This window comes from Lithobates pipiens, unplaced genomic scaffold, assembly GCF_037356315.1.
Source record: "Lithobates pipiens isolate NorthernLeopardFrog02 unplaced genomic scaffold, aLitPip1_a1.2 Scaffold_18, whole genome shotgun sequence".
In the NCBI taxonomy this organism is placed as follows: domain Eukaryota; kingdom Metazoa; phylum Chordata; class Amphibia; order Anura; family Ranidae; genus Lithobates; species Lithobates pipiens.
Window position 1 is genome coordinate 656,793,477 of NW_027507758.1, and position 27,301 is coordinate 656,820,777.

The 27,301-nt window shown below is 48.6% G+C and overlaps 1 protein-coding gene across 1 annotated transcript; it reads right to left on the bottom strand.

The window, feature by feature from the left end:
- Positions 1–808: 808 nt before the first annotated feature.
- LOC143986920 (CAP-Gly domain-containing linker protein 4-like) lies at positions 809–25,525 on the bottom strand. Its single transcript, XM_077485328.1, has 6 exons — positions 25,385–25,525; positions 13,799–13,876; positions 10,077–10,238; positions 2,402–2,530; positions 1,586–1,747; positions 809–894 (listed from the first exon to the last, which is right to left on the bottom strand). The coding sequence occupies exons 1-6, from the start codon at positions 25,482–25,484 to the stop codon at positions 809–811; spliced, it is 717 nt and encodes a 238-aa protein (XP_077341454.1). The 5' UTR covers positions 25,485–25,525.
- Between the last annotated feature and the right edge of the window lie 1,776 nt (positions 25,526–27,301).

Below are 27,301 nucleotides of genomic sequence, written 5' to 3' on the forward strand. Positions count from 1 at the left end.
GTGTATGGTGCCCACAGGGGTGTGAATGAGCAAACCGAGGAGAAGCCTGTCGGGTGGAAAGTTCAGGTACATTCAATAAACAGCCAATGGTCTTGTAAACAGTCTTCAAATAAAAAAGGACCGACTTCCCAAAGGGGAACCATCCAGACCCAACGTGAGGAAGTCACCATAAAGGCCACATGGAAGTCAAGGCACACATATCCCAAAGAGGAGCTCTCAATATGTAGCTTGGAAACAAACTCAATTCTCATGAATCCAGCCTGTAAGGGGTTGGAAACAGCAAAACAACCGCTAGAAGGTCCAACCTAAACATGAACCGGGGACTGAAGGAACCATACTCAATGGCCTAGCTGAGCCTTGACTAGAAACGGGGGAACCGATCTTAAGGCCATAATCCCGAATGATGGTTTGTCTGAGCCAACTAGTGATGGTGGAGCAACAGGCTGGAGCTCAGATCCTGGGCCAATCAGGGATGACAAAAAAGGGAAGATAGTAGCGGTTGAATCTGACTGGTGCAAACTGAACCACATTAGAGGGAAACCTTTTTTGTAAACCAGACAGAATAGAAAATCAATGTCCTGGGTTAAGGTGCAAATCAGAGGATACTTAGAGAAGAAAGAAGGTCCTAAGCCTTGTCCCCGTGCAACTCCAAAAAACAAGGTTCCTTGCGGAACAAAGCTGCCTTCTCAAATACTCATCTAGCCAAGGCGATTTCACAAAAAAATACAACCTTCGAGGATCAGAGTATAGAGTGGAATGTCTCCGATAGGTTCAGATTGGGACTTCTGAAGCACCAAAAGAACAAGATTCAAAAATGAGTCAAAGGGAATTCCACCGGAGAGACCATAAAGGGGAGATATTTCAAAAGGGTCAGAACGTGGGAAGCCGCAATCTCTGAAACAAAATGGAAATGTCAGAGATTTAAGGTCACCAAGTGCCAAGCGTTGGCCAAGACCCAACGGCAAAACATGGAAAATCCATTGAAACTCCTGGTGGGAAAGGCCATAGACTCACATCAAGCAAAGTACCCCTTTCACCCCTGATGGTAATATTGGCGGGAAGTTGACTGTCTAGTACTTACCATCATAGGAATCACAAACTCAGAGATGTCCCAGTACTTTCGAACCCGGGCTTCAACAGCCATGCCACTAAAGCCAGCAACAAGAAGGTGTGGGGGAGACGTCTTACCAGGTCAGCATATGATATCCATCTGTGGCAATTCAAAGCAAGGAGGATCCCCAGAACGGCCTCTTTCTCAATTCTGAAACGACTTCATCTGCTCAGAGGAGGAGATGTATAGATGAGGGTGCACAGATCCCGAGGAGCCACTGGAGCAATCACTACCTCTGCCAGTGGATCCCTAGACACGGGTACATGTTGGTCCAATGCTGAAGGGACAGACAGCCTCAATGCCCAAAGCTCCAAGATGTCGATAGAGAGACAAGATTCCTCCCATGACCAAAGTTCCCTGCACCAACAAAGTGCCCAGAACTATGACTTTCCTGAATGGAACACTGGACCCGAGAGCCACCAAGCCAGGGACAGCCCGAGCTCCAGGCATCAACTATTGGGCAAATGGAATTGCCTTGAAGACCATCTTCAGTCTCAAGAGCCTCACAGAGAAGTGGAGGGTAAGACAACTTCCTTATTGAAGAATACGGACGTGAGACCTGGGAGTCTGAAGAGTCTCTTGTGGAAGGATGGTGGTCTTTTTCAGTCTTACTAACTATGGAAGGAACATTCTGGCCTGGGAAATGTAAAGGACAAGCCACAAATTCTGCACCAGTCAGAGTCAGTGAAAATTGATGACGTTTCTCTGCCACCTCTTAAGAGTTGGAGACATGTCCTCTAGAGCCCTCGCTGACTGTTCCCACAACGGGAGGCCCTCCAAGTATACCACAATCGGAATACCACAGAAATGCAACAGGGCCAACATTGAAGGAAGCACACAGTCCAAGAAGGGAAAAGATCCAAGTGCCGCACACCAGCAAGACCCAAATGTAATGTAAATAAAAGCGGCTTCAGTCTGGCTCTGTCCAGGCCACGCCAACGAGTTTCGTCCCCTACCTCCAGGGCTTAGTCATGGAGGTCACCCCCTTGGTAAACTCCTGAGGTGCAGAACACAGTCCCCCACCCAATCTACTTAAGAAAAAAAAAAAAAAAAAGACAGGATACCTTACAGCTTTTTTGTGAGCCCAGCCCAAGAGGGTGTGTCCAAAGAGGGTGTGTCCATGGCAGCCCCGGACTCACAAGAAACAGGTTGAATGATGGTGAGCAGAAGAGGAGGGACATCTAGTAAAAGTTGTGTCTTGTCAATTAATTTTTATTTATTTTTTTAAACTAGAAGTTGGGCTTTAACCTTGTGAGATTCCCATAGTAAACATTTTTCCGTCCAACTTACCTGGAGCGAAGCTGGTTTTCCCATAAAATCGTACCGTGCCGATTCTCTGGCCGACCACAAGAACGCGGTCACCGGGCTGGAACTCCGGCTGCTCTGGGCTGCCCACGAATGGCGCCGCGCTCTGAGCTCCTGCAAAGATACAGACTAGATATCAGCAACACACGGGGATATTTAGAACATCGTATTTATGTCTTTTTATCCTATTCCCAAATCTTTACAGTAAAGAAAGAGAGGTGCGGCGAGGATGTGCAAAGTGCGGCAACCTTCAGAAACAAATCAAATTCAACTTTACTTGGGTCACATCAAGTGGGGGGGAGGGGGGGGTGAACCCAAGGTGTATATAGCCAGAGTGTGATTTTTGCCCCTGAGCCGTCTTGGTATACATGGATATGGAGGTGGTGAGGGGTATGAGGGGGATGGCGTTTGAGGGGTCAAGGTTCTAGAAGAGATGTAGCGTCAGGTTTTTGTTTTCTTGTGGGGACGTCTCTCAAACCAACGCTATTTAAACAATGTTTGCACATGACTTTTTGCGCTGTCTTCTAATAAAATGGGGAAATAAAATACTATTGTGGTATATTGGGCAATGTTAATGTTTGGCCAAGTAGTGTACCAATTTTGAACTATTCCTGTTTTAGAGGAGCTTGTGTCAAACATTGGACCCAGGCCATGTCAATAAAGAGAAATAGCTTGACCCTTTGACATAAATGACCCCTGGCCTGTATGATATGATAGCACTGTCACAGACTTTGGGTTGCAGGAGAACCATTCCCTGGAGAACTCTGTGTTATAATGTGTAATTAAGTTATCCAGAGCTGGTCACTAATTGCTAGTGGCTTCTTATGGAAGTGAGACCGGGGAGCCGGACTGTCCAAGGAGGTCACCGTTATGATAATAGGACTGGCTCTACCGTGTAAGGTGACCTTTGTCTGAGATAAGGGATTACTCCCATTATCTGATGGTTTGCTGTATAAATTCGGCGTGTTTCTCAAACAAAGCAGTTTTATGTCTGGTGTTCTCCGGGACGGGTGTTGTCTGGTCCTTGGGGGGGATTCTATAGCCGGATCCATTGGTCTCGTGTTCCAGGACTTGGGAAGCAGCTTCTTGGTGGAAATACCCAACAGGGTGTCCGGAGTCCGTCACAAGCACACTCTAGGGTTTGCAGTTAGGAACGTTTTTCCCTCAAAAAAACTGAAGTAAGAGCCCCGATGGAAGTAGAAAGAGTCATGGCGATGTGGGAACAGCTAAGAAACTTTTTTTTAATAAAATCCAGGTGGCACAAACTGGAAGGAGGGACTTCACCTGGGGACAACACCAAATCTATATTGGGCAGCACAGTGGCCAAGTGGTTAGCACTTTTTCCTGAAGGCACTCAGGTCGTGGGTTCGAATCCCAACCATGACAATACCTGCTTGGAGTTCGCAGCAGCTTCTTGGGGGAAATACCCAACAGGGTGCCCGGAGTCCATCACAAGCACACTCTAGGGTTTGCAGTTAGGAAAGTTTTTCCCTCAAAAAAACTGAAGTAAGAGCCCCGATGGAAGTAGAAAGGGTCATGGCGATGTGGGAACGGCTAAGAAACTTTTAAAATAAAATCCAGTGGCACAAACTGGAATGGGGGACTTCACCTGGGGACAACACCAAATCTATACAGGGCACAGCACAGTGGCCAAGTGGTTAGCACTTTTTCCTGAAGGCACTCAGGTCGTGGGTTCGAATCCCAACCATGACAATACCTGCTTGGAGTTCGCATGTTCTCCCTGTGCGGGTTTCCTCTGGGTATTCCGGTTTCCTCCCACACTCCAAAAAGACATGCAGGGAGGTTAACTGGATCCGGTCTAAATTGGCCCTACTGTGTGTATGAATGCGAGTTAGGGACCGTAGATTGTAAGCTCCTTGAGGGCGGGGACTGGTGTGATTGTACAATATACAGTGGATATAAAAAGTCTACACACCCCTGTTAAAACGTCAGGTTTCTGTGATGCAAAAATAAAAAATAAATATATGAGACAAAAATAAACAATTTCAGAACTTTTTCCACCTTTAAAGTGACCCATAAACTGTACAACTGGAACAACAAACTGAAATCTTTTAGGTGGAGAGAAGTAAAAATAAAATATAATCTGGTTGCATAAGTCTGCACACCCTTACACTAACACTTTGCTGCAGCCCCTTTTGAGGTTATTCCAGCCCTCAGTCTTTTTTGGGGGCGGAGTCTATCGGCATGGCACATCCTGACTTGGCAATATTTGACCACTCTTCTTTCCAAGTCTGTCAGATTTGGAGGACGTCTCCTGGGCACAACCCTCTTCACATCACCCTACAGATCTTCAATGGGATTCAGGTCTGGGCTCTGGCTGGGCCATCTTCTTCTGGTGAAGCCTTTTCTTTGTAGATTTGGATGGAGGCTTTGGGTCGTTGTCCTGCTGAAAGACGAAGTTTCTCTTCATGTTCAGCTTTCTAGCAGAAGCCTGAAGATTTTGTGCCAACATTGACTGGTATTTGGTCCTGTTCATAATTCCCTCTACCTGGACTAAGGCCCCTGCTCCAGCTGAAGAACAACAGCCCCAACGCATGATGCTGCCACCACCATGATTCACAGTGGGTATGGTGTTCTTCTGGTGATGTGCAGCGTTGTTTTTGTGCCAAACATATCTTTTGGAATTATGGCCAAAAAGTTCAGCCTTGGCTTCATCAGACCGGAACACAATTTCCCTTCATGCTTTCGGGACACTTCAGATATGTTTTTTGCAAAGCTTAGCCGGGCTTGGATGTTTTTCTTGGTAATAAAAGTCTTCTGCCTTGCCCCTCTACCCCCCACAGCCCAGACATATGAAGAACACGGGAGATTGTTGTCACCACACAGCCAGGACTTGCCGGATATTCCTGCGGCTCCTTTGATGGTGCTGGAGGCCTCTTGGCGGCCTCCCAGACCAATTTTCTTCTAGTCTTTTCATCAATTTTGGGGGTAAGTGCAGTTCTCGGTCATGTCACTGTGGTGCCAGATTTTCTCTATTCGATGATGATGATGGTCTTCACTGTGTTCCATGGTAGATCTAATGCCTTGGACCCTTCTACAGTCTGATATCTTCTACCAATGAGATCCCTCTGATGGTTTGGAAGCTCTCTGAGGACCATGGCTTTCCCTGTAGGATGTGACTAAGAAAATGTCAGGAAAGACCTACAAGAACAGCTGAACTTCATTTGGGGTTAATCAGAGGAGCTCTAAATGATGGCCGGTGTGTATTGACGATTTATCAGGAGTTTGAATGTAATTGCTTAATTCTGAACACATCCTTGGATATAAGAGGGTGTCAGGGCTGGACTGGGAAAGAAATTTGGCCCTGGACTTCATCCAGACCGGCCTACTTACATTTTGAGTGTCCCATCAGCACCCCCTTACATCAGAGTGTCCCATCACCAGCCCCCTTACATCAGGGTGTCCGATCAGCACCCCCTTACATCAGAGTGTCCCATTACCAGCCCACTTACATCAGAGTGTCCCATCACCACCCCCTTTACATCAGAGTGTCCCATCAACACCCCCTTACATCAGAGTGTCCCATCACCAGCCCCCTTACATCAGAGTGTCCCATCAACACCCCCTTACATCAGAGTGTCCCATTACCAGCCCACTTACATCAGAGTGTCCCATCAGCACCCCCTTACATCAGAGCGTCCCATCAGCACCCCCTTACATCAGAGTGTCCCATCAGCTGCCCCCTTACATCAGAGTGTCCCATCACCAGCCCCCTTACATCAGAGTGTCCCATCACCAGCCTCCTTACATCAGAGTGTCCCATCAGCTGCCCCCTTACATCAGAGTGTCCCATCACCACCCCCTTACATCAGAGTGTCCCATCAGCACCCCCTTACATCAGAGTGTCCCATCAGCTGCCCCCTTACATCAGAGTGTCCCATCACCACCCCCTTACATCAGAGTGTCCCATCAGCACCCCCTTACATCAGAGTGTCCCATCAGCACCCCCTTACATCAGAGTGTCCCATCAGCAGCCACCTTACATCACAGTGGCCCACTGAGCCATCGGCCCACCGGGAAACTCCCGGTAGTTCCGATGGCCAGTACATGCCTGGAGGGTGTGCACACTTATGTGACGACATTATTTTATTTTTACTTCCCACCCCCTAAAAAGATTTCAGTTTGTTGTTCCCCTGAGTCGCACAGTTTATAGGTCACATTAAAAGGTGGAAAAAGTTCTCAAATTATTTATCTTTGTCATTTTTTTTACATCACAGAAACCTGAATATTTTACCACACGGGGTGTGTGGACTGCATAAATATCTGTGATAAATAAATAGTACAAGAGAAGCAGCTCACCAGAACTCTTATGTCTGAAGTCCTGTTCAACCAGGAAATGTGGACCAGCTATAACAGAAGCCGAGCGATCTTTATTGTACCCTTTACTGCATACATACTACTGACATGTTCTTTTGCTAGGAAAGACTCGCTAGCGTGCGTTTATGTAGGTTTGTGACGCTCTGCATGTCCTGTGCGGTTTTCCCTACAACTGTAAGCAGTTTGTAACATTCTTGTTGTGAAACCAAAATTAATATTCTCTACAGGGGGCTTTTCATTTCCTTGCTTTACTGCAAAATAGCCAAATAGATACCAGCAAAGCGGAAGGTCTGTTACTGGACTCTGCACATCCTCTGCTTTATTGATCAAAGAGGAAAGTGTGAAAAAAATAAATAAATAAAAAAAATCGAACGCGTCAGAGATTAGAAGGACAGCGCGTTCCCAGGAGGATTTCGATAATCTCTCTGCTCACTTTGCTCCGTCTCCTCCAATCCATTGATTACCTGACAACATATCTGTGTGCAGCAATCCCGGCGTCCAGCCTCTCCCAATCAGAACCCGTCTGTACAGGAGATTGCAGGAGGCCGATACAAAGTCACATCAGATACTCTACATGAGAAAATACCATGAAGACAATTCACAGCCAAGATAATTTGTATCTTTTAGAGCTGATTGAATTCAGTTTTAATCCTCCAATATTGGGACGCATTGTGCTGTGTATTAGGGGACAGTCCTACTTTTCCATCTGTGAATGTTATGTCATCATCCCCGAACAATGGTCACCCCGGCACAATGGTCATCCCAGAATAATGAACAACCCGGCACAATGGTCACCCCGGCACAATGGTCATCCCAGAATAATGAACAACCCGGCACAATGGTCACCACGGCACAATGGTCACCACGGCACAATGGTCACCAGGGCACAATGGTCAACCCGGCACAATGGTCAACCCGGCACAATGGTCAACCCGGCACAATGGTCAACCCTTGTACAATAGTCGCCCCACAGAACAATGGTCAACCCGGCACAATGGTCAACCCTTGTACAATAGTCGCCCCACAGAACAATGGTCAACCCGGCACAATGGTCAACCCGGCACAATGGTCACCCCGGCACAATGGTCACCCCGGCACAATGGCCACCCCGGAATAATGAACACCACGGCACAATGGTCACCCCTTGTACAATAGTTGCCCCCCAGAACAATGGTCATCCCAGAATAATGAACACCCCGGGACACAATGGTCACCCCGGCACAATGGCAACCCCGGAATAATGAACACCCTGGCACGATGGCCACCCCGGCAAAATGGTCACCCCTTGTACAATAGTCGCCCCCCAGAACAATGGTCATCCCAGAATAATGAACACCCCGGCACAATGGTCCCCCCGGCACAATGGTCCCCCCGACACAATGGTCACCCCGACACAATGGTCACCCCGACACAATGGTCACCCCTTGTACAATAGTCGCCCCCCAGAACAATGGTCATCCCAGAATAATGGTCACCCCGTGTACAATGGTCGCCCCTCCATCCCGCCCATTGCTCTGGAGATGCACGCAGTTGCCCTGCACCATTACATCCATGCATCTCAGGAATGCACACACAACCCATGCGCTTTCCTGACACGCATAGAAACGCATTGCCACTTAGCAGACCGCGCACCATGCAGATCCGCGCAATGTGTGTTTTTTTGGGAAAGAATTTGCCTTTTTTTCCCGCATTTCTTGTACAGCAGCCCAAAGAAACGCACCGCCTTTTCCTTCCGGTGACAACAGTCAGAGGTATAAAAAATGTTCGATTTTTGTGGACTAAATACCTCAGGTACATATTCATGTAAAATAAACCCGAGTGAGACTATGAGGAATAAATATGAATGTATTCACACAGGACAGGAAGAGAGACGGGGGGGAGAGAGACAGGGGGGGGAGAGACGGGGGGGGAGAGAGACGGGGGGAGAGACAGGGGGGAGAGACAGGGGGGAGAGAGACGGGGGGGAGAGAGACAGGGGGGGGGAGGAGAGACAGGGGGGGGGGGGAGACGGGGGGGGGGGGAGAGAGACGGGGGGGGGGGGGGGGGGGAGACAGATGTATGTTCAGCGGTGACAGAAGATTTGCAGATACAGGTGACTGAGGATGGAGCTCCAACCAAAATGTTTTTTTTAGCAGATATAAAAAATGTATGGATTACATCACATCTTCCAAATGTGTATATATATTATTTTTACCGGTAGGATGGGAAAAGGTTACGACCTCCATCTGTATTTCATCTCCCCGATTGTCCAAATCCCCCCTTATTCCCTGTCCCTCTCTGACAGGTGTCACAAGGACAGGCACAAATAAATAAAAAAGCGACCTGTCCCCACCAATGATGGGGCACTATTCCTCCCACTGACACCAATGATGGGGCACTATTCCTCCCACTGACACCAATGATGGGGCACTATTCCTCCCACTGATACCAATGATGGGGCACTATTCCTCCCACTGACACCAATGATGGGGCACTATTCCTCCCACTGACACCAATGATGGGGCACTATTCCTCCCACTGACACCAATGATGGGGCACTATTCCTCCCACTGATACCAATGATGGGGCACTATTCCTCCCACTGACACCAATGATGGGGCACTATAACTCCAATGAGACACTATTTCTTCTTCTAATGACCACAGGCGCTATGTAAATTGATTGCCCTCTTTACTCCCCCACAGAACTCCTTGGGGTCTTCCCCCCCCCCCCCATTTCTTCCATTACATGAATGTGTGTTCGAAAAGGGGCGTCACCTGGCTGGCGAGTCGGTACCCCTTCTGTACTGGGCTGGACACTTACCCAATACATAGGTCCTAGGACACAATATGGAGCCCCCCCCCCCCCCTTTTCCCCAATTGCCACTTACTCCCACTAAGGCTTGGTTTATCCCCCTCCAATCAAGGACATTTCTACCCCCCACTGGCCGCAGTCTGCCCCCCCCCCCAAACTATGAAGTGGAATGGCCTTTTGTTTAGAACGTTTGGGAGACCCCGGTCCTAGACAATGAACACAGAAGATTTGCCCCAGACTCCTCCCCCCACACTGACAGCCAATAAGAGATCTTCATGTCTCTCTAGGATTGCGGAGATGGTCGGAGTTCGGCCGGCCTCTGACACCGGAGAGGAGATTCGTTCGCTCAGCTCCGGGCACATCATAGATCGGAGGCTTTTCCTGATGTTCAGTAAAACAAAAACCATCAGAACTTCCAACTTTTTACTTTTCCATTCCAAATATCAAAAAAAAAAAATTTTGGCCGGAGCTCCGTGGGAACCCAGAGAAGCCCCGGTGTCCGTGCGGAGGATGGAGACCGGAGGAGTACCGTGACCGGTCCATGACGTCTCGGACTGGGAGCTGGACAATGCACCGGCGGTACAATTCATGGAGCTCGGGGGCCGGTGATGGAATGGAAGCGGCGGCTTAGACTCCAGGAAGGAGGAAGATGAAGATGAAGAGGAGAAGCTGCTGGATCCCATATAAAGTTCTGCAGGAGGAGGACGGAAGCCACAGAAACACACAGGATGGTCAGTCTTGGTTAGAAGCATCCGGCCGGCACCCGAAAATGGGCTACAGGGGTGAAAATAATGATCGTCTGCCCCGAGGATTGTGCGAGTTTTGCCCCCTTACATAGAAATGAAGGGTCTATAATTGTATTTTATATGATGGAGACAGAAGATCAACCAAAACTCCAGAGAAATCACACAATACAAATGTTATAAATGGAGTTCAGTGAGTAAAATAAGTATTTGATCCCTTAGTAGTTGGTGGAGAAACCCTTGTTGGTGATCACAGAGGTCAGACGTTTCTTGTAGGTGGTGATGAGGTTTTCACTCATCTCAGGAGGGATTTTCTCCTCTCTTCTCTACAGATCTTCTCTAAATCCTGAAGGTCTCTTGGCAACTCAAAGTTTCAGCTCCTCCATAAATTGTTCTATGGGATTAAGGTCTGGAGACTGGCTAGGCCACTCCGTGACCTTCATGTGCTGCTTCTTGAGCCACACCTTTGTTGCCTCGGTGGTATGTTTTGTGTCATTGTGATGCTGGAAGACCCATCCATGACCCATCTCCAGTGTTCTGGATGAGGGAAGAAGGTTCTCCTCCAAGATCTTACAATACATGGGCCCCGTCCATTGGCCCCTCAATGCGGCAAAGTCGGCCTGTACCTTTATCAGAGAAACCGCCCCAAAGCATCACGTTCCCACCTCTGTGTGTGACTGTAGGGATGGTGTTCATGTTCCCACCTCTGTGTGTGACTGTAGGGATGGTGTTCATGTTCCCACCTCTGTGTGTGACTGTAGGGATGGTGTTCATGTTCCCCCCTCCATGTGTGACTGTAGGATGGTGTTCATGTTCCCACCTCTGTGTGTGACTGTAGGGATGGTGTTCATGTTCCCACCTCTGTGTGTGACTGTAGGGATGGTGTTCATGTTCCCACCTCTGTGTGTGACTGTAGGGATGGTGTTCATGTTCCCACCTCTGTGTGTGACTGTAGGGATGGTGTACTTAGGGTCATAGTCAGCATTTTTCTTCCTCTAAACACGGGGAGTCGAGTTAATACCAAAGAGCTGAATTTTGGTCTCATGTGACCACAGAACTTTCTCCCCCAATCCTTCTCTGAATTATTTAGATGTTCATTGTCAAACTTCAGATGTTCCTGTACACGTGTCTTCCTGAGGAGGGGGACCTGTACATGTGTCTTCCTGAGGAGGGGGACCTGTACACGTGTCTTCCTGAGGAGGAGGACCTGTACATGTGTCTTCCTGAGGAGGTGGACCTGTACATGTGTCTTCCTGAGGAGGGGGACCTGTACACGTGTCTTCCTGAGGAGGGGGACCTGTACACGTGTCTTCCTGAGGAGGAGGACCTGTACATGTGTCTTCCTGAGGAGGTGGACCTGTACATGTGTCTTCCTGAGGAGGAGGACCTGTACATGTGACTTCCTGAGGAGGTGGACCTGTACATGTGACTTCCTGAGGAGGTGGACCTGTACATGTGTCTTCCTGAGGAGGGGGACCTGTACATGTGTCTTCCTGAGAAGGGGGACCTGTACACGTGTCTTCCTGAGGAGGGGGACCTGTACACGTGTCTTCCTGAGGAGGGGGACCTGTACACGTGTCTTCCTGAGGAGGGGGACCTGTACATGTGTCTTCCTGAGGAGGAGGACCTGTTGGGGCTGCAGGATTTCAATCCATGGTGGTGTATTGTGTCACCAATGGTGTGTTTGGTGACTGTGGTCCCAACTGCCTTGAGATCCTTCACAAGCTCCTCCCTGTGTAGTTCTGGGCGGATCCCTCACTTTTCTCATGACCATCCTCACCCCATGAGGAGAAATCTTCCATGGAGCTCCAGACTGAGGACAATTGATGGTGATTTTGTATTTTCTTCCATTTGTGAATAATCTCTCCAGCACTCGTCTCCTCTCACCAAGCTTCTTGCTGATGGTCTTGTAGCCCATTCCAGCCTTGTGCAGGTCTCCAATCTTCTCCCCGACGTCCTCTGACAGATCTTTGCTCTTCTCCATGATGGTGAGGATTGGAGGGAAGGGATTCTGTGGACAGGCGTCTTCTATACACATAACGAGTTGTCGTTAGGAGAACCTTCTTACATTGTCAGGACTGATCTGTGTACCACATGAGCACCTACTGGGGCCAGTCTGTGGGGGGAGGGTTATTGTTGGTTGGGAGGGGATCAAATACTTATTTTACTCACTGAACTCCATTTATAACATTTGTATTGTGTGATTTCTCTGGAGTTTTGGTTGATCTTCTGTCTCCATCATATAAAATACAATTATAGACCCTTCATTTCTATGTAAGGAGGCAAAACTTTCACAATCCTCGGGGGAGGCGATCGTTATCCCCCCCCTGTATATCATCTCATTACTAAGAACATTTCTCAGCACCAACAATTACTAAATGACCTCAAAACATCAATGCAAAATATAGAGACCCTGTGACTGCTGGAGGAACCAACATTGAGGCACTATTCCCCCCACTGACACCAATGATGGGGCACTATTCCCCCACTGACACCAATGATGGGGCACTATTCCCCCACTGACACCAATGATGGGGCACTATTCCCCCACTGACACCAATGATGGGGCACTATTCCCCCCACTGACACCAATGATGGGGCACTATTCCTCCCACTGACACCAATGATGGGGCACTATTCCTCCCACTGACACCAATGATGGGGCACTATTCCCCCCACTGACACCAATGATGGGGCACTATTCCTCCCACTGACACCAATGATGGGGCACTATTCCTCCCACTGACACCAATGATGGGGCACTATTCCCCCACTGACACCAATGATGGGGCACTATTCCCTCACTGACACCAATGATGGGGCACTATTCCTCCCACTGACACCAATGATGGGGCACTATTCCTCCCACTGACACCAATGATGGGGCACTATTCCTCCCACTGACACCAATGATGGGGCACTATTCCTCCCACTGACACCAATGATGGGGCACTATTCCTCCCACTAATACCAATGATGGGGCACTATTCCCCCTACTGACACCAATGATGGGGCACTATTCCTCCCACTAATACCAATGATGGGGCACTATTCCCCCCACTGATACCAATGATGGGGCACTATTCCCCCCACTGATACCAATGATGGGGCACTATTCCCCCTACTGACACCAATGATGGGGCACTATTCCTCCCACTAATACCAATGATGGGGCACTATTCCTCCCACTGACACCAATGATGGGGCACTATTCCCCCACTGACACCAATGATGGGGCACTATTCCCCCACTGACACCAATGATGGGGCACTATTCCTCCCACTGACACCAATGATGGGGCACTATTCCCCCCAGAACATACTTTTGTTAATCCAAGCATATCCTGCTGCACTGAATGAGATGAGAACCATGTCAGGGGTCAGCAGAGCTGTGATCATTTACTGTCAATCAACACTTTCATCTTGGTGTTGTGATTGGTTCTCCCCCCTCCTCCAGTTCCGGATTGGTCAGTGCCGGGCTTTGCTGTCCGTCCCGAGAAGGGAAATACCTTTCTTTGTAGATTTGGAGGAATCCTCAATCCCCCGAGGAGAAGGAGGCGCTGCGCCTTTCCTGGAGATCGTCAGACCTGCGACACGGAGAAAATCAGATAAACTTACCAAGAAATATATATATATATATATATACACTCATACAGTATGTGACAAAAGTAAGTACACCCCTCAGTGACATTTCTTCTCTCTTTCCATGTGACAACACTGAAGAAATGACACTTGTCTACAATGTAAAGTAGTGAGTGTACAGCTTGTATAACAGTGTAAATTTCCTGTCCCCTCAAAATAACTCAACACACAGCCATTAATGTCTAAACCGCTGGCAACAAAAGTCAGGACACCCCTAAGTGAAAATCTCCAAGTTGGGCCCAATTGGCCATTTTCCCTCCCCCGTTGTCATGTGACTTATTAGTGTTACAAGGTCTCAGGTGTGAATGGGGAGCAGGTGTGTTAAATTTGGTGTTATCGCTCTCACTCTCTCATACTGGTCACTGGAAGTACAAAATGGCACCTCATGGCAAAGAACTCGGAGGATTTGAAGATAAGAATTGTTGCTCTACATAAAGATGCCACCCGACGCGTTTCATCAGAATCAACGTCCTCTGAGTCTGTGTCAGCGGGGTACCACACACGCCAAGCCTGGATAGTGCTCGATCGCCTTCTAGGAGGTCTTTGGATCGATTGATGTTCGTTTTTTACCACATTTCTGGAAGCGTTTAGCACCGACGTCCTTTAATAGACTATTAAGCAGTTTTACACTCTGTGGCCGTTTTATCTTTCCTTCATTATGGAGTAAACTTTACCATCAGCCATGACAGCACCACCGCCTGCAATATAAACCGAGGAAGCCGATCGGATCTTCTATACTTGCCCATCGCGCCTCTCTAGGACTCTTAGATTTGGAGTCTAGACCTCTGGTAAGGAGGCATTTTATATCAATGTGGGTGGAGGTGCACTTGGGGGGGATCAAAACGCACATCAGTTATACTCATCGTTACTGCGTCTAACAACCGGCTTGTGATAGCAATAAAAATCAATCAATAAATAGCAGCCCCTGTGTGGCCATGCAAATATTGATTGCACCATAAACCAAAACTGTGCTAAATAAATAAGTAGGTAATAAAATAGTGAGAAATCTATATGGGATTGTGAAAAACAAGTCCATAGGTTGTCGTGATTTCCATACAATTCTTAAAGGGGTTGTAAAGATTCGTTTTTTATTTTCTAAATGGGTTCCTTTAAGCTAGTGCATTGTTGGTTCACTTACCTTTTCCTTCCATTTCCCATCTAAATGTTTTTTTTTTCTTTGTCTGAATTTCTCACTTCCTGTTCCTCCTCAGTAAGCTGTTCTGGCTGACTAAACACGGCTCGGATGATGGTGTGAAGTTTACTGAGGAGAAACAGGAAGTGACACATTCAGAAAAAGAAAAAAAAAACATTTAGAAGGGAAATGGAAGGAAAAGGTAAGTGAACCAACAAAGCACTAGCTTAAAGGAACCTATTTAGAAAATAAAAAAACTAACCTTTACAACCCCTTTAAGCTGAGAATGACGTCACCATGGAAGGTTGTGACAGCAGAAAAGGGAAACTTCCACCTCATAAATCGGCTGCCCACCAGTTCCCGAGACCTCCTATTACAGGAGGTCCGAGACTCCTTTGGCCCTAAACCCAGCCAAGGTCTTTGAACATCCAGGGGGATCACAAGGTTTAGAAGCCTCCACCGCCCACAGGGAATCGATCAGAGGCTTTCCTGGCGGATGGTCTCCTGGTCTGGAAGTTGAAGTGGAGCTCCTCTGATGGTCTTTTATGGTTGGGGTCCTCTCGGATGGTACCTCCTGGCTCCTCTGATGGTCTTCTATGGTTGGGGTCCTCTCGGATGGTGCCTCTTGGCTCCTCTGATGGTCTTCTATGGTTGGGGTCCTCTCGGATGGTGCCTCTTGGCTCCTCTGATGGTCTTCTATGGTTGGGGTCCTCTCGGATGGTGTCTCTTGGCTCCTCTGATGGTCTTCTATGGTTGGGATCCTCTCGGATGGTGTCTCTTGGCTCCTCTGATGGTCTTCTATGGTTGGGGTCCTCTCGGATGGTGCCTCCTGGCTCCTCTGATGGTCTTCTATGATTGGGGTCCTCTCGGATGGTGCCTCTTGGCTCCTCTGATGGTCTTCTATGGTTGGGGTCCTCTCGGATGGTGCCTCCAGGCTCCTCTGATGGTCTTCTATGGTTGGGGTCCTCTCGGATGGTGCCTCCTGGCTCCTCTGATGGTCTTCTATGGTTGGGGTCCTCTCGGATGGTGCCTCCTGGCTCCTCTGATGGTCTTCTATGGTTGGGGTCCTCTCGGATGGTGTCTCTTGGCTCCTCTGATGGTCTTCTATGGTTGGGATCCTCTCGGATGGTGTCTCTTGGCTCCTCTGATGGTCTTCTATGGTTGGGGTCCTCTTGGATGGTGCCTCTTGGCTCCTCTGATGGTCTTCTATGGTTGGGGTCCTCTCGGATGGTGCCTCTTGGCTCCTCTGATGGTCTTCTATGGTTGGGGTCCTCTCGGATGGTGCCTCTTGGCTCCTCTGATGGTCTTCTATGGTTGGGGTCCTCTCGGATGGTGCCTCTTGGCTCCTCTCATGGTCTTCTATGGTTGGGATCCTCTCGGATGGTGCCTCTTGGCTCCTCTGATGGTCTTCTATGGTTGGTGTCCTCTTGGATGGTGCCTCTTGGCTCCTCTGATGGTCTTCTATGGTTGGGGTCCTCTCGGATGGTGCCTCTTGGCTCCTCTGATGGTCTTCTATGGTTGGTGTCCTCTTGGATGGTGCCTCTTGGTTCCTCTGATGGTCTTCTATGGTTGGGGTCCTCTCGGATGGTGCCTCTTGGCTCCTCTGATGGTCTTCTATGGTTGGGGTCCTCTCGGATGGTGCCTCTTGGCTCCTCTGATGGTCTTCTATGGTTGGGGTCCTCTCGGATGGTGCCTCTTGGCTCCTCTGATGGTCTTCTATGGTTGGGATCCTCTCGGATGGTGCCTCTTGGCTCCTCTGATGGTCTTCTATGGTTGGGGTCCTCTCGGATGGTGCCTCTTGGGTCCTCTGATGGTCTTCTATGGTTGGGGTCCTCTCGGATGGTGCCTCTTGGGTCCTCTGATGGTCTTCTATGGTTGGGGTCCTCTCGGATGGTGCCTCTTGGCTCCTCTGATGGTCTTCTATGGTCGGGGGACTTCTGACTCTTCCCAGCTCAGTGACTGGACATGAAGGGGGAAATCTCTCCCACCTCTCGGCTTCTCTTCCTCCTGATCACAAGTGTCCACAATCAGGGGAAAGTTCCCCATAAAGTGTAATTCCACCATGTGGGGGGTCCCCGGCCTGCAATGTGCAGACTGAAGGCATGAAGCGGATTCTGCTCTGACCTGCGTGAGGCTCTTCTCGGTCTCTCCTCCGTGTCCTCGATGGAAGACGGAGGCTTCTTGTCCTGGCTGCGAGGTGTGAGGGGCCGTTCTGCGTCCGCCCCACACATGTGAGGCGTCACCACCAATGTCAGAGTGAGAGCAATAATTCCTCACTAACTCTACACTCATTACCTGTAAAGGCTTTTAGGTACCGTCGTTTGTTGGCGTTTCGCAGTCGCACGCAATTTTAAATCTAGACATGCTGGGCGTCAATTTACTTCACCCAACATCATCTTTTATACCTTACAAAAAAAAACACGAGAGTTAGACTTACCGGTAACTCTGTTTCTAGGAGTCGTCCAGGACAGCACTAGAGAGATAGGCTCCACCTCCAGTGGCAGGAAACACAAACCAGATCTTTAAAGGGCGGTCTCCGTCTCTTCCCCTTCAGTCTTGTAAACGAGAACTTCCCCGGAAACGGCTTCTGTAACGACAAAAACACTTGTCCAGCATTATAACAGCATATAGGGAGGGAATCCATGCTGTCCTGGACGACTCCTAGAAACAGAGTTACCGGTAAGTCTAACTCTCGTTTTCTCTAGTCGTCTGTCCAGGACAGCACTAGAGAAGATCAACGAGAACTTACCAGATTAGGGGGGGACTACCGCTTGAAGGACCTTTCTCCCAAACGCCTGGTCTTGCGCTGAGATAAGGTCCAATCTGTAATGCTTCATAAACGTCGAGTAGCTTGACCAAGTTGCTGCTCGACAAATTTGTTCTGGTGTTGCTCCAGCTCGCTCTGCCCATGAGGTCGATAGCGCCCGTGTGGAGTGAGCCATGGGGGAAAAAGGACATTCCATTTTCATTCCTTTGTAGGCTTCTACAATAGCTTGTTTGATCCACCTTGCAATTGTATTTTTTGAAGCTTGTGACCCCAATTTTTTACCCGCATGTAAGACAAATAATGCATCTGATTTTCTAATGTTTTTTGACATCTCCAGATATTGTAAGACACAGGCTCTCACATCCAGTTGACTGAACTCTACCTCCTTAGGATTAGTGGGAGACCCACAGAACGAAGGCAAAACCATTTCCTGTGTTCTGTGGAATTTTGTCACTACTTTGGGTAAAATCCCAGGGTCCATGCGCAACACCAGCCTATCCTCAAAAATTTGTAAAAACGGCTCTTTCACCGAAAGTGCCTGAAGCTCGTTAATGCGTCTAGCTGTGGAAATAGCCACTAGGAACACCGTTTTAAGCGTGATCCATCTCAAGGAAGGTTCTTCTTCCAGAGACTTTTTTACCCATCCCTGTAACACAATTGACGGGTCCCATTTGGGTAAAATTTTGAAAGGAACAGGTTTAATCCTGGTTAACCCCTTAAAAAACCTGCTAACTAGCGGGTCTATCGCCAGAGGTTGATCCAAAAAAACAGACAGGGCCGCAATTTGTACCTTTAAAGGTACTAATGGCCAGTCCCTTATCCACACCGTCTTGTAAAAACGCCAAGACTGTCGGGATACTTATAGACACCTTTTTAGTGTCCAACCATGAACAAAAAACTTTCCAGTACTTAACATAAATTGCTTGGGTTACCTTCTTCCTACTAGAAAGAAGTGTTTTAATTACCCTATCCGAGAGTCCCTTAGACTTCAAGAGACTCTCTTCAGACGCCAGGCCGATAATTTTAGGGTCTGTAGTTCTGGTAACAGAACTGGACCCTGGGACAACAGATCCTCTCTCTCGGGCAGTATGAGGGGAGGTTCGTCTGTCAGGCCCAGCAGCACCGAGAACCATGGTCTCTTCGGCCAATACGGAACCACTAGAATCAATGTGGTCCGTTCCTGCAAAAATTTCCTCAGGACTAGAGGAATAAGCTTGAATGGGGGGAAGGCGTAGCAAATGTGAAATGCCCAGCTTTGTGCCAAAGCGTCTATCCCTTTTGCCCCTGCCTCCCTCTCTAGGGAGAAGTATACTGGGACCTGGGTGTTCGCTTTCCTGGCGAACAAGTCCACTTCCGGAAGACCCCATTTGCGCACTAACATCTGGAAAATCTCCCTGTTTAGTGACCATTCTGATTCGTACACCCGGTGTCGACTCAGAAAGTCCGCCAGGTGGTTGTCCACCCCTTTTAGATGGACCGCTGAAACCGATTTTAGGTTTTCTTCTGCCCAATGCATGATCGTACTTGTTAGCTTGATCAAGGACGGGCATCTTGTTCCTCCCTGCTTGTTTAGGTAGGAAACCGCCACTATACTGTCCGAGAGAACCTGTACATGGTGGTCCTTCAGATCCCTGGCGAATACCCTTAAGGCTTCCCAGACTGCCTGCAGCTCTCTCCAATTGGCTGACCTCTGGGACTGTGTCTTCCCCCAGCATCCTTGGGCTACCTTCGACCCCAAGTGGGCCCCCCCAGCCCCAAGCACTGGCATCCGTGGTGATGCGAACAGACACTGGAGGAGACCACCAAAGACCCCGTACTAGGTTCTCTTCTCTCTTCCACCACCAAAGAGACCTTTTGGTCTTTGAGGATAGATGGATAGTCCCGTCCAGGGACTCTTGTGTCCCGTCCAAGCTGCTCAGAATATTGGCCTGGAGACACCTGAAATGAGCTCTTGCCCAAGGAACTGCAGGGATTGTTGCCACCAATAGGCCCAATCCTGCCATAGCTGACCTGATGGAAATTGTCTGATTGGACTGCAAGAAGGTTACCATCTCTTTCACCTTTATCACTTTTTCCCCTGTGAGGAAGACTTTCTGTGATACGGAATCCACCAGAAAACCTAGATACTGTAAGGCCTGTGTTGGTATCAGGTGCGACTTCTCTTGGTTTATCAACCACCCCAGCCTTTTTAGGCAAGAGATAGCTACCCTCAGATCTCCCTGCAGTTGGAGCTTTGAGGGGGCAAAGAATAAAAGGTCGTCCAAGTACGGTATGACAGCGATCCCTTTCAGTCTTAGGGGAGCCAATGCTTCTGCCAGGACCTTGGTGAAAATCCTGGGGGAAGAAGACAGACCGAATGGCAGAGCCCTGAATTGGAGGTATCGAATCTGACTCCCCCAAAGAATCGCTATCCTCAAATACTTTTGAGAGTCTTCTCGAATCGGGATGTGAAGATACGCGTCCCTTAGATCGAGAGAGGCCATGAAACAATTTGGAGGGAGTACTGATCTCACTGTAAAAATTGTTTCCATCCGGAATTTCCTGTAAGTTACCCACTTGTTCAGTAACTTCAAATTCAAGATCAACCGGAATTTGCCTGACGGTTTCCTTACTACAAACACGTGTGAATAGAAACCGTGATTTATTTCCTGTGGCGGAACTGGCACTAGAACCCTCTGATCTATTAAATCGCCAATTTGCGACAGCAAAGCTGACGCTTTCTGGGGGTCTTTGGGAGGTTTGGTCAGACACATCCTTGCAGGTGGGACGTGTCTGAACTGTATTTTGTAACCCTCCCTGATGATCCTCAGGATAAAAGGATTTGGGGTAGCGTATTCCCACTGTGGGAGGAACTGCCCCAGTCTCCCCCCAACAGGAACCGCGTCACTGGGATTTAGTGGTTTTTTTAGAAGAGGAAAAGAGATTGCTTTTCTGTTTTCCTCCCATCCACTGTTTCTTAGGAGTTGACTCCTTAGAGGTCTGTCCTTGTGACTGTCCCTGCCTTTGAGGACGAAAAAAGCGTTTACCTGTAGTCTTCTTAGATTTGACAGGAAAAGCCTTCTTCTTGTCCGCAGTACGGTCCAGGACTTTCTCAAGGTCCTGTCCGAACAGAAGGTCTCCCTCAAAGGGGTGCCACATAACCTCACTTTTGAGGCCGAGTCTCCCGACCAAGACTTTCAGCCAAAGTGCCCTGCGCGATGAATTTACGAGGGCAGCGGTCCTGGCTGACAATTTAACAGACTCCGCAGAGGCATCTGCTATATAACCTGCTGCTTTATGTAGCATAGGAAGGGAATCCAGAATTTCTTTTCTGGAGGTCCCCCCTTCCAAGTGGCCTTGTAATTGTTCCAGCCAGACCTCCAAGTTGCGAGCCACTATTGTCGTGGCCATCGCAGGTTTTAAGTTATTCATGGTTACTTCCCATGACCTCTTTAACAGTACCTCCATCCTTTTATCCATGGGTTCCTTTAGAACACCCATGTCCTCAAAGGCGAGATCTGTTGACTTTGCACACTGGGAAAAAGCTGCGTCTACCTTGGGCACTTTATTCCAAACACAAGAGGGGTCCTCGCTGAAGCGGAATCTCCGCTTCATGCTTTTAGGGAAAAATAACTTTTTCTCTGGCTCCTCCCACTCTTTTTTGATTGAGTCTATCAGTGTGCTATGAACCGGAAAGACCCTGACTGAATCAGTTTTTAGGGTCTGATACATCCGGTCATGCAAGGACAGGGAGACTGGCTCCTCTCTGATTTTGAGCGTCTCATAAATTACCCCCAGTAAGGCATCAACCTCCTCGAGTGAGAGCCTGTATCTGGGAGAGCTTGACCCTTGAACAGGAACATCTCTGGATGATGCCGCCTCACTTAGGCCATCCAGAGAATCAAGTTCCTCCTCCTCCGATTCGTCACCTTCTACTGGGGTGGAAGCAGAGGGAACTGCGGCTGGTTTTGGGGTTTCAAGGTTCGCTAACATTGCTTTGATGGACTCCATTTCTTTCTGTACTCCAGAAATCAAATCCTTACAAGCTCCCGTAGCTTCCTTATAGACCAATTTGTCTATGCATGGTTTACAAAGGGGCTTGGACCATCCTTCTTTTAATTTACTCATACATGAAGGACATCTCTTCTTCCCCCCTGACCTCTCTGGTTCTTTGGGCAGAGCCTAAGGCAAGAGAAGGAGAGAAGAAGGAGGGGAAAAAAAAACAGAAAAGCCAACGTCAGCGAAATCTTTAGCAAAATAGGACGCCTTCAACAAACACCTATGTGCACCCCACCAACCGCTAACAGGATTCGCAAGACTCTTTAGTCCAGATCCTGTTTGAGAGAGGGAGGGAGGAAAAATACACCTGGACCATTTCAGAATGCCTATGCATTGATTAGTCCATTACTCCCCCCCCCCCCCCCTCTCTCCCAGCCCTATAGGTACAAGACACCTCTGTGTTTGCCTACCTGAGCTGGTTCGGCTCCACTGCCACTCTCCACTGCATCCATTTTGATCGGAACACGCCTGGAGGCTTCCCTTCGTAATGGCGATAAAGCGATGCAGCACGAACGCTTGAAGCACACGCCTAACCGCCTGGATGCAGCGCGAACGCCTCGTGGCTGCGGCTTTTTAAAATAGCCGCCAAGGTCCCGAACGTCCACGCTCGCCGCGCGACCCGGAACCGGTAGTGGATTGCCGGAAGTCCTCTATCCTCCTCCTGTGATGCACAGGCCGGAACTCGAAGCCTGTGCCCGTCCCCCACCTGACTTCGCGCCCAATTTTGAACCTATTGTCAGGCGGGGAAACGAACGCCCTCCCCGGGCTTCAGAAGGAGAACGCCGGTTCGAAGCTGCAGTCAACCCGACCGGAGGACTTCAAAACGTCCGTTTACCAACAGGTAATCCGAACTCCTTCCCCGTCTCTTATGGGCTATCCCACCGTCAGGGGAAGGAGAGCTCCTGATCCAGCCTCCTCCTCCGGTGGAAGAAACACAAAAGACTGAAGGGGAAGGGACGGAGACCGCCCTTTAAAGATCTGGTTTGTGTTTCCTGCCACTGGAGGTGGAGCCTATCTCTCTAGTGCTGTCCTGGACAGACGACTAGAGAAAAATAGGGTTTTGTGTGTTTGTGTGCAACAAAATTCATTTTTCTTAAAACATTTGCATTTCATTCTCCAGGGTCTCTGCTTTCATAAAATATATATATATATATATTTATTTTTAAGGGGGGGTTCCAATAATTTCTAACAAACAATGTAGATTTTAACATGTGTGCAAAAAAAAAAAAAAAAAAATCGCCCCGGAATGCAAGTGATGAGAGCCGGACCAATACAGGTCAGAAGGAGGTCAACTGTCAGCCCCCCCCCCCCCCCCCCGCCAATTATTATTATTATACAGGATTTATATATCGCCAACAGTTTACACAGCGCTTTACAATATAAAAAGGAGACAATACAGTTATAATACGATAAAATACAGGAGGATTAAGAGGGCCCTGCTCAGAAGAGCTTACAATCTAATAGGGTGGGGCAGGTGGTACAGAAGGTTGTAGCTGTGGGGGATGAGCTGATAGGAGATTAGTTGGAGATGTGATCGGCTTCCCTGAAGAGATGAGTTTTCAGGGATCGCCTGAAGGTAGCAAGAGATAGCTGAACAGGTTGAGGTAGTAAGTTCCAGAGGATGGGAGAGGCTCTGGAGAAATCCTGGAGACAAGCATCGGAGGAGGAGACGAGAGAGCTCAAGAGTAGGAGGTCTTGAGAGGAACAAAGAGAACAGTTTGGGTGATATTTGGAGACAAGATTGGTGATGCCGCTCGGTGCAGAGTTGTGAATGGCTTTGTATGTTGGATTTTGAATTTAAATTCCCTGGGTGATTAGGAGCCAGTGTAGGGATTGGAGGAGAGGGGTGGTGGGAGGTCAGTGTGGGGATTGGAGGAGAGGGGTGGTGGGAGGTCAGTGTAGGGATTGGAGGAGAGGGGTGGTGGGAGGTCAGTGTAGGGATTGGAGGAGAGGGGTGGTGGGAGGTCAGTGTGGGGATTGGAGGAGAGGGGCGGTGGGAGGTCAGTGTAGGGATTGGAGGAGAGGGTTGGTGGGAGGTCAGTGTGGGGATTGGAGGAGAGGGTTGGTGGGAGGTCAGTGTAGGGATTGGAGGAGAGGGTTGGTGGGAGGTCAGTGTAGGGATTGGAGGAGAGGGTTGGTGGGAGGTCAGTATAGGGATTGGAGGAGAGGGGTGGTGGGAGGTCAGTGTAGGGATTGGAGGAGAGGGGCGGTGGGAGGTCAGTGTAGGGATTGGAGGAGAGGGTTGGTGGGAGGTCAGTGTGGGGATTGGAGGAGAGGGGTGGTGGGAGGTCAGTGTAGGGATTGGAGGAGAGGGTTGGTGGGAGGTCAGTGTAGGGATTGGAGGAGAGGGGTGGTGGGAGGTCAGTGTAGGGATTGGAGGAGAGGGGTGGTGGGAGGTCAGTGTAGGGATTGGAGGAGAGGGGTGGTGGGAGGTCAGTGTAGGGATTGGAGGAGAGGGTTGGTGGGAGGTCAGTGTAGGGATTGGAGGAGAGGGTTGGTGGGAGGTCAGTGTAGGGATTGGAGGAGAGGGTTGGTGGGAGGTCAGTGTAGGGATTGGAGGAGAGGGTTGGTGGGAGGTCAGTGTAGGGATTGGAGGAGAGGGTTGGTGGGAGGTCAGTGTAGGGATTGGAGGAGAGGGTTGGTGGGAGGTGTTGTTTAGGAAGTGGTGGGACCTCCATGCTGATATGTGATCTCCTCACATTCATCGTTGTCAGAGGCCTTCAAAGTATATAAAAGGTGCTACAAAACCAAAGACCAACTCTAGGGGGAGCCGGCGGTTAGCGGCTCCATTGGACGCCTTTTCATTATATCTGAAGCATCGATTATAGAAACAGAAATATAATTGGCCGGGGGTAACGGCGCACTCTCCGCAGGCGCTGCTCGTGGGGCTCAGTGATTGGCTGACATCAATAACGAGGAAGGGGAAATATTCCGCAAGGTATAATAAGAAGTAGAAATCCCGGAGCCGCGCCGCCGCAGCTCACAATTCAGGAGATGAATAAAGAGTTCAGAGGCAGCTCCGGGGTAATAATCAGCGATGACTAGAAAACGATCGGTATAGATTGTGTGATGCAGATCATAAACCCCAATCATTCCAGAAATGTACAACACGAGCCTCATTACTGATGTACAGAAATATACAATGTATCCCTAGTGAGATCTCACCTTTATACACCATCCATGGGCCCTTACACTGCGCCGCAACCCCTGCTCCCATCCCCCCACCATAGGGGTACTTTTATCCCTCCCCCCACCATAGGGGTACTTTTATCCCTCCCCCCACCATAGGGGTACTTTTATCCCTCCCCCCACCATAGGGGCACTTTTATCCCTCCCCCCACCATAGGGGTACTTTTATCCCTCCCCAACCATAGGGGTACTTTTATCCCTCCCCCCACCATAGGGGTACTTTTATCCCTCCCCAATCATAGGGGTACTTTTATCCCTCCCCCCACCATAGGGGTACTTTTATCCCTCCCCCCACCATAGGGGTACTTTTATCCCTCCCACACTCACCTGTGTTAATTTTAGACGTCACGCGGCTCAGGTTGATCTTTGTGGGAGATTTGGCGGACGCCGGCGTTTTTACAGATGAACTTCTGATAAAAGTCCTCATCGTCTCATTCGCCCGTCTGATCTTAGAGAGCGGAGCAAAAATACCTGCCGAGAGAACAGAGCACAATATATATATATATATATATATATATATATATATATATATACACAGTGGTGTGAAAAAGTGTTTGCCCCCTTCCTCATTTCCTGTTCCTTTGCATGTTTGTCACACTTAAGTGTTTCGGAACATCAAACCAATTTAAACAATAGTCAAGGACAACACAAGTAAACACAAAATGCAATTTGTAAATGAAGGTGTTTATTATTAAAGGTGAAAAAAAATCCAAACCATCATGGCCCTGTGTGAAAAAGTGATTGCCCCCCTTGTTAAAACATACTATAACTGTGGTTGTCCACACCTGAGTTCAATTTCTCTAGCCACACCCAGGCCTGATTATTGCCACACCTGTTCACAATCAAGGCATCACTTAAATAGGAGCTGCTTGACACAGTAAGGTCCACCAGAAGATCCTTAAAAGCTACACATCATGCCGAGACCCAAAGAAATTCAGGAACAATTGAGAAAGAAAGTAATTGAGATCTATCAGTCTGGAAAGGGTTATAAAGCCATTTCCAAAGCTTTGGGAATCCAGCGAACCACAGTGAGAGCCATTATCCACAAATGGCGAAGACATGGAACAGTGGTGAACCTTCCCAGGAGTGGCCGGCCGCCCAAAATGACCCCAAGAGCGCAGCGACGACTCATCCAAGAGGTCACAAAAGACCCCACAACAACGTCCAAGGAACTGCAGGCCTCACTTGCCTCAGTTAAGGTCAGCGTTCATGCCTCCACCATCAGGAAAAGACTGGGCAAAAATGGCCTGCATGGCAGAGTTCCAAGGAGAAAACCACTGCTGAGCAAAAAGAACATCAAAGCTCGTCTCAATTTCTCCACAACACATCTTGATGATCCCCAAGACTTTTGGGACAACATTCTGTGGAGCGATGAGACAAAAGTGGAACTCTTCGGAAGGTGTGTGTCCAAGTATATCTGGCGTAGAAGGAACACTGCATTTCATAAAAAGAACATTATACCAACAGTAAAATATGGTGGTGGTAGTGTGATGGTCTGGGGCTGTTTTGCTGCTTCAGGACCTGGAAGACTTGCCGTGATAAAAGGAACTATGAATTCTGCTGTCTACCAAGAGATCCTGAAGGAGAATGTCCGACCATCTGTTCGTGTACTCAAGCTGAAACCAACTTGGGTTCTGCAGCAGGACAATGATCCTAAACACACCAGCAAGTCCACCACCGAATGGCTGAAGAAAAACAAAATGAAGACTTTGGAGTGGCCTAGCCAAAGTCCTGACCTGAATCCTATTGAGATGTTGTGGTATGACCTTAAAAAGGCCGTTCATGCTCGAAAACCCTCTAATGTAACTGAATTAGGACAATTCTGCAAAGATGAGTGGGCCAAAATTCCTCCAGGACGCTGTAAAAGCCTCATTGCACGTTATCGCAAACGCTTGGTTGCAGTTGTTGCTGCTAATGGTGGCCCAACCAGTTATTAGGTTTAGGGGGCAATCACTTTTTCACACAGGGCCATGATGGTTTGGATTTTTTTTCACCTTTAATAATAAACACCTTCATTTACAAATTGCATTTTGTGTTTACTTGTGTTGTCCTTGACTATTGTTTAAATTGGTTTGATGTTCCGAAACACTTAAGTGTGACAAACATGCAAAGGAACAGGAAATGAGGAAGGGGGCAAACACTTTTTCACACCACTGTATATATATACACACATACTTTATATATACAGATATAGAGGATCTATGGAGGAGGAACATGAAGATTCCCTACAAATCATAGTGAGGG

Coding starts and splice junctions, on each gene's coding strand:
- LOC143986920 (XM_077485328.1), bottom strand. CDS start 25,484: ATGAGGACTTTTATCAGAAGTTCATCTGTAAAAACGCCGGCGTCCGCC. Junction 13,877..25,384: donor GACGTCTAAAATTAACACAG/GTGAGTGTGGGA, acceptor TCCGTGTCGCAG/GTCTGACGATCTCCAGGAAA. Junction 2,531..10,076: donor GACGTCATGGACCGGTCACG/GTACTCCTCCGG, acceptor GTATCTTTGCAG/GAGCTCAGAGCGCGGCGCCA.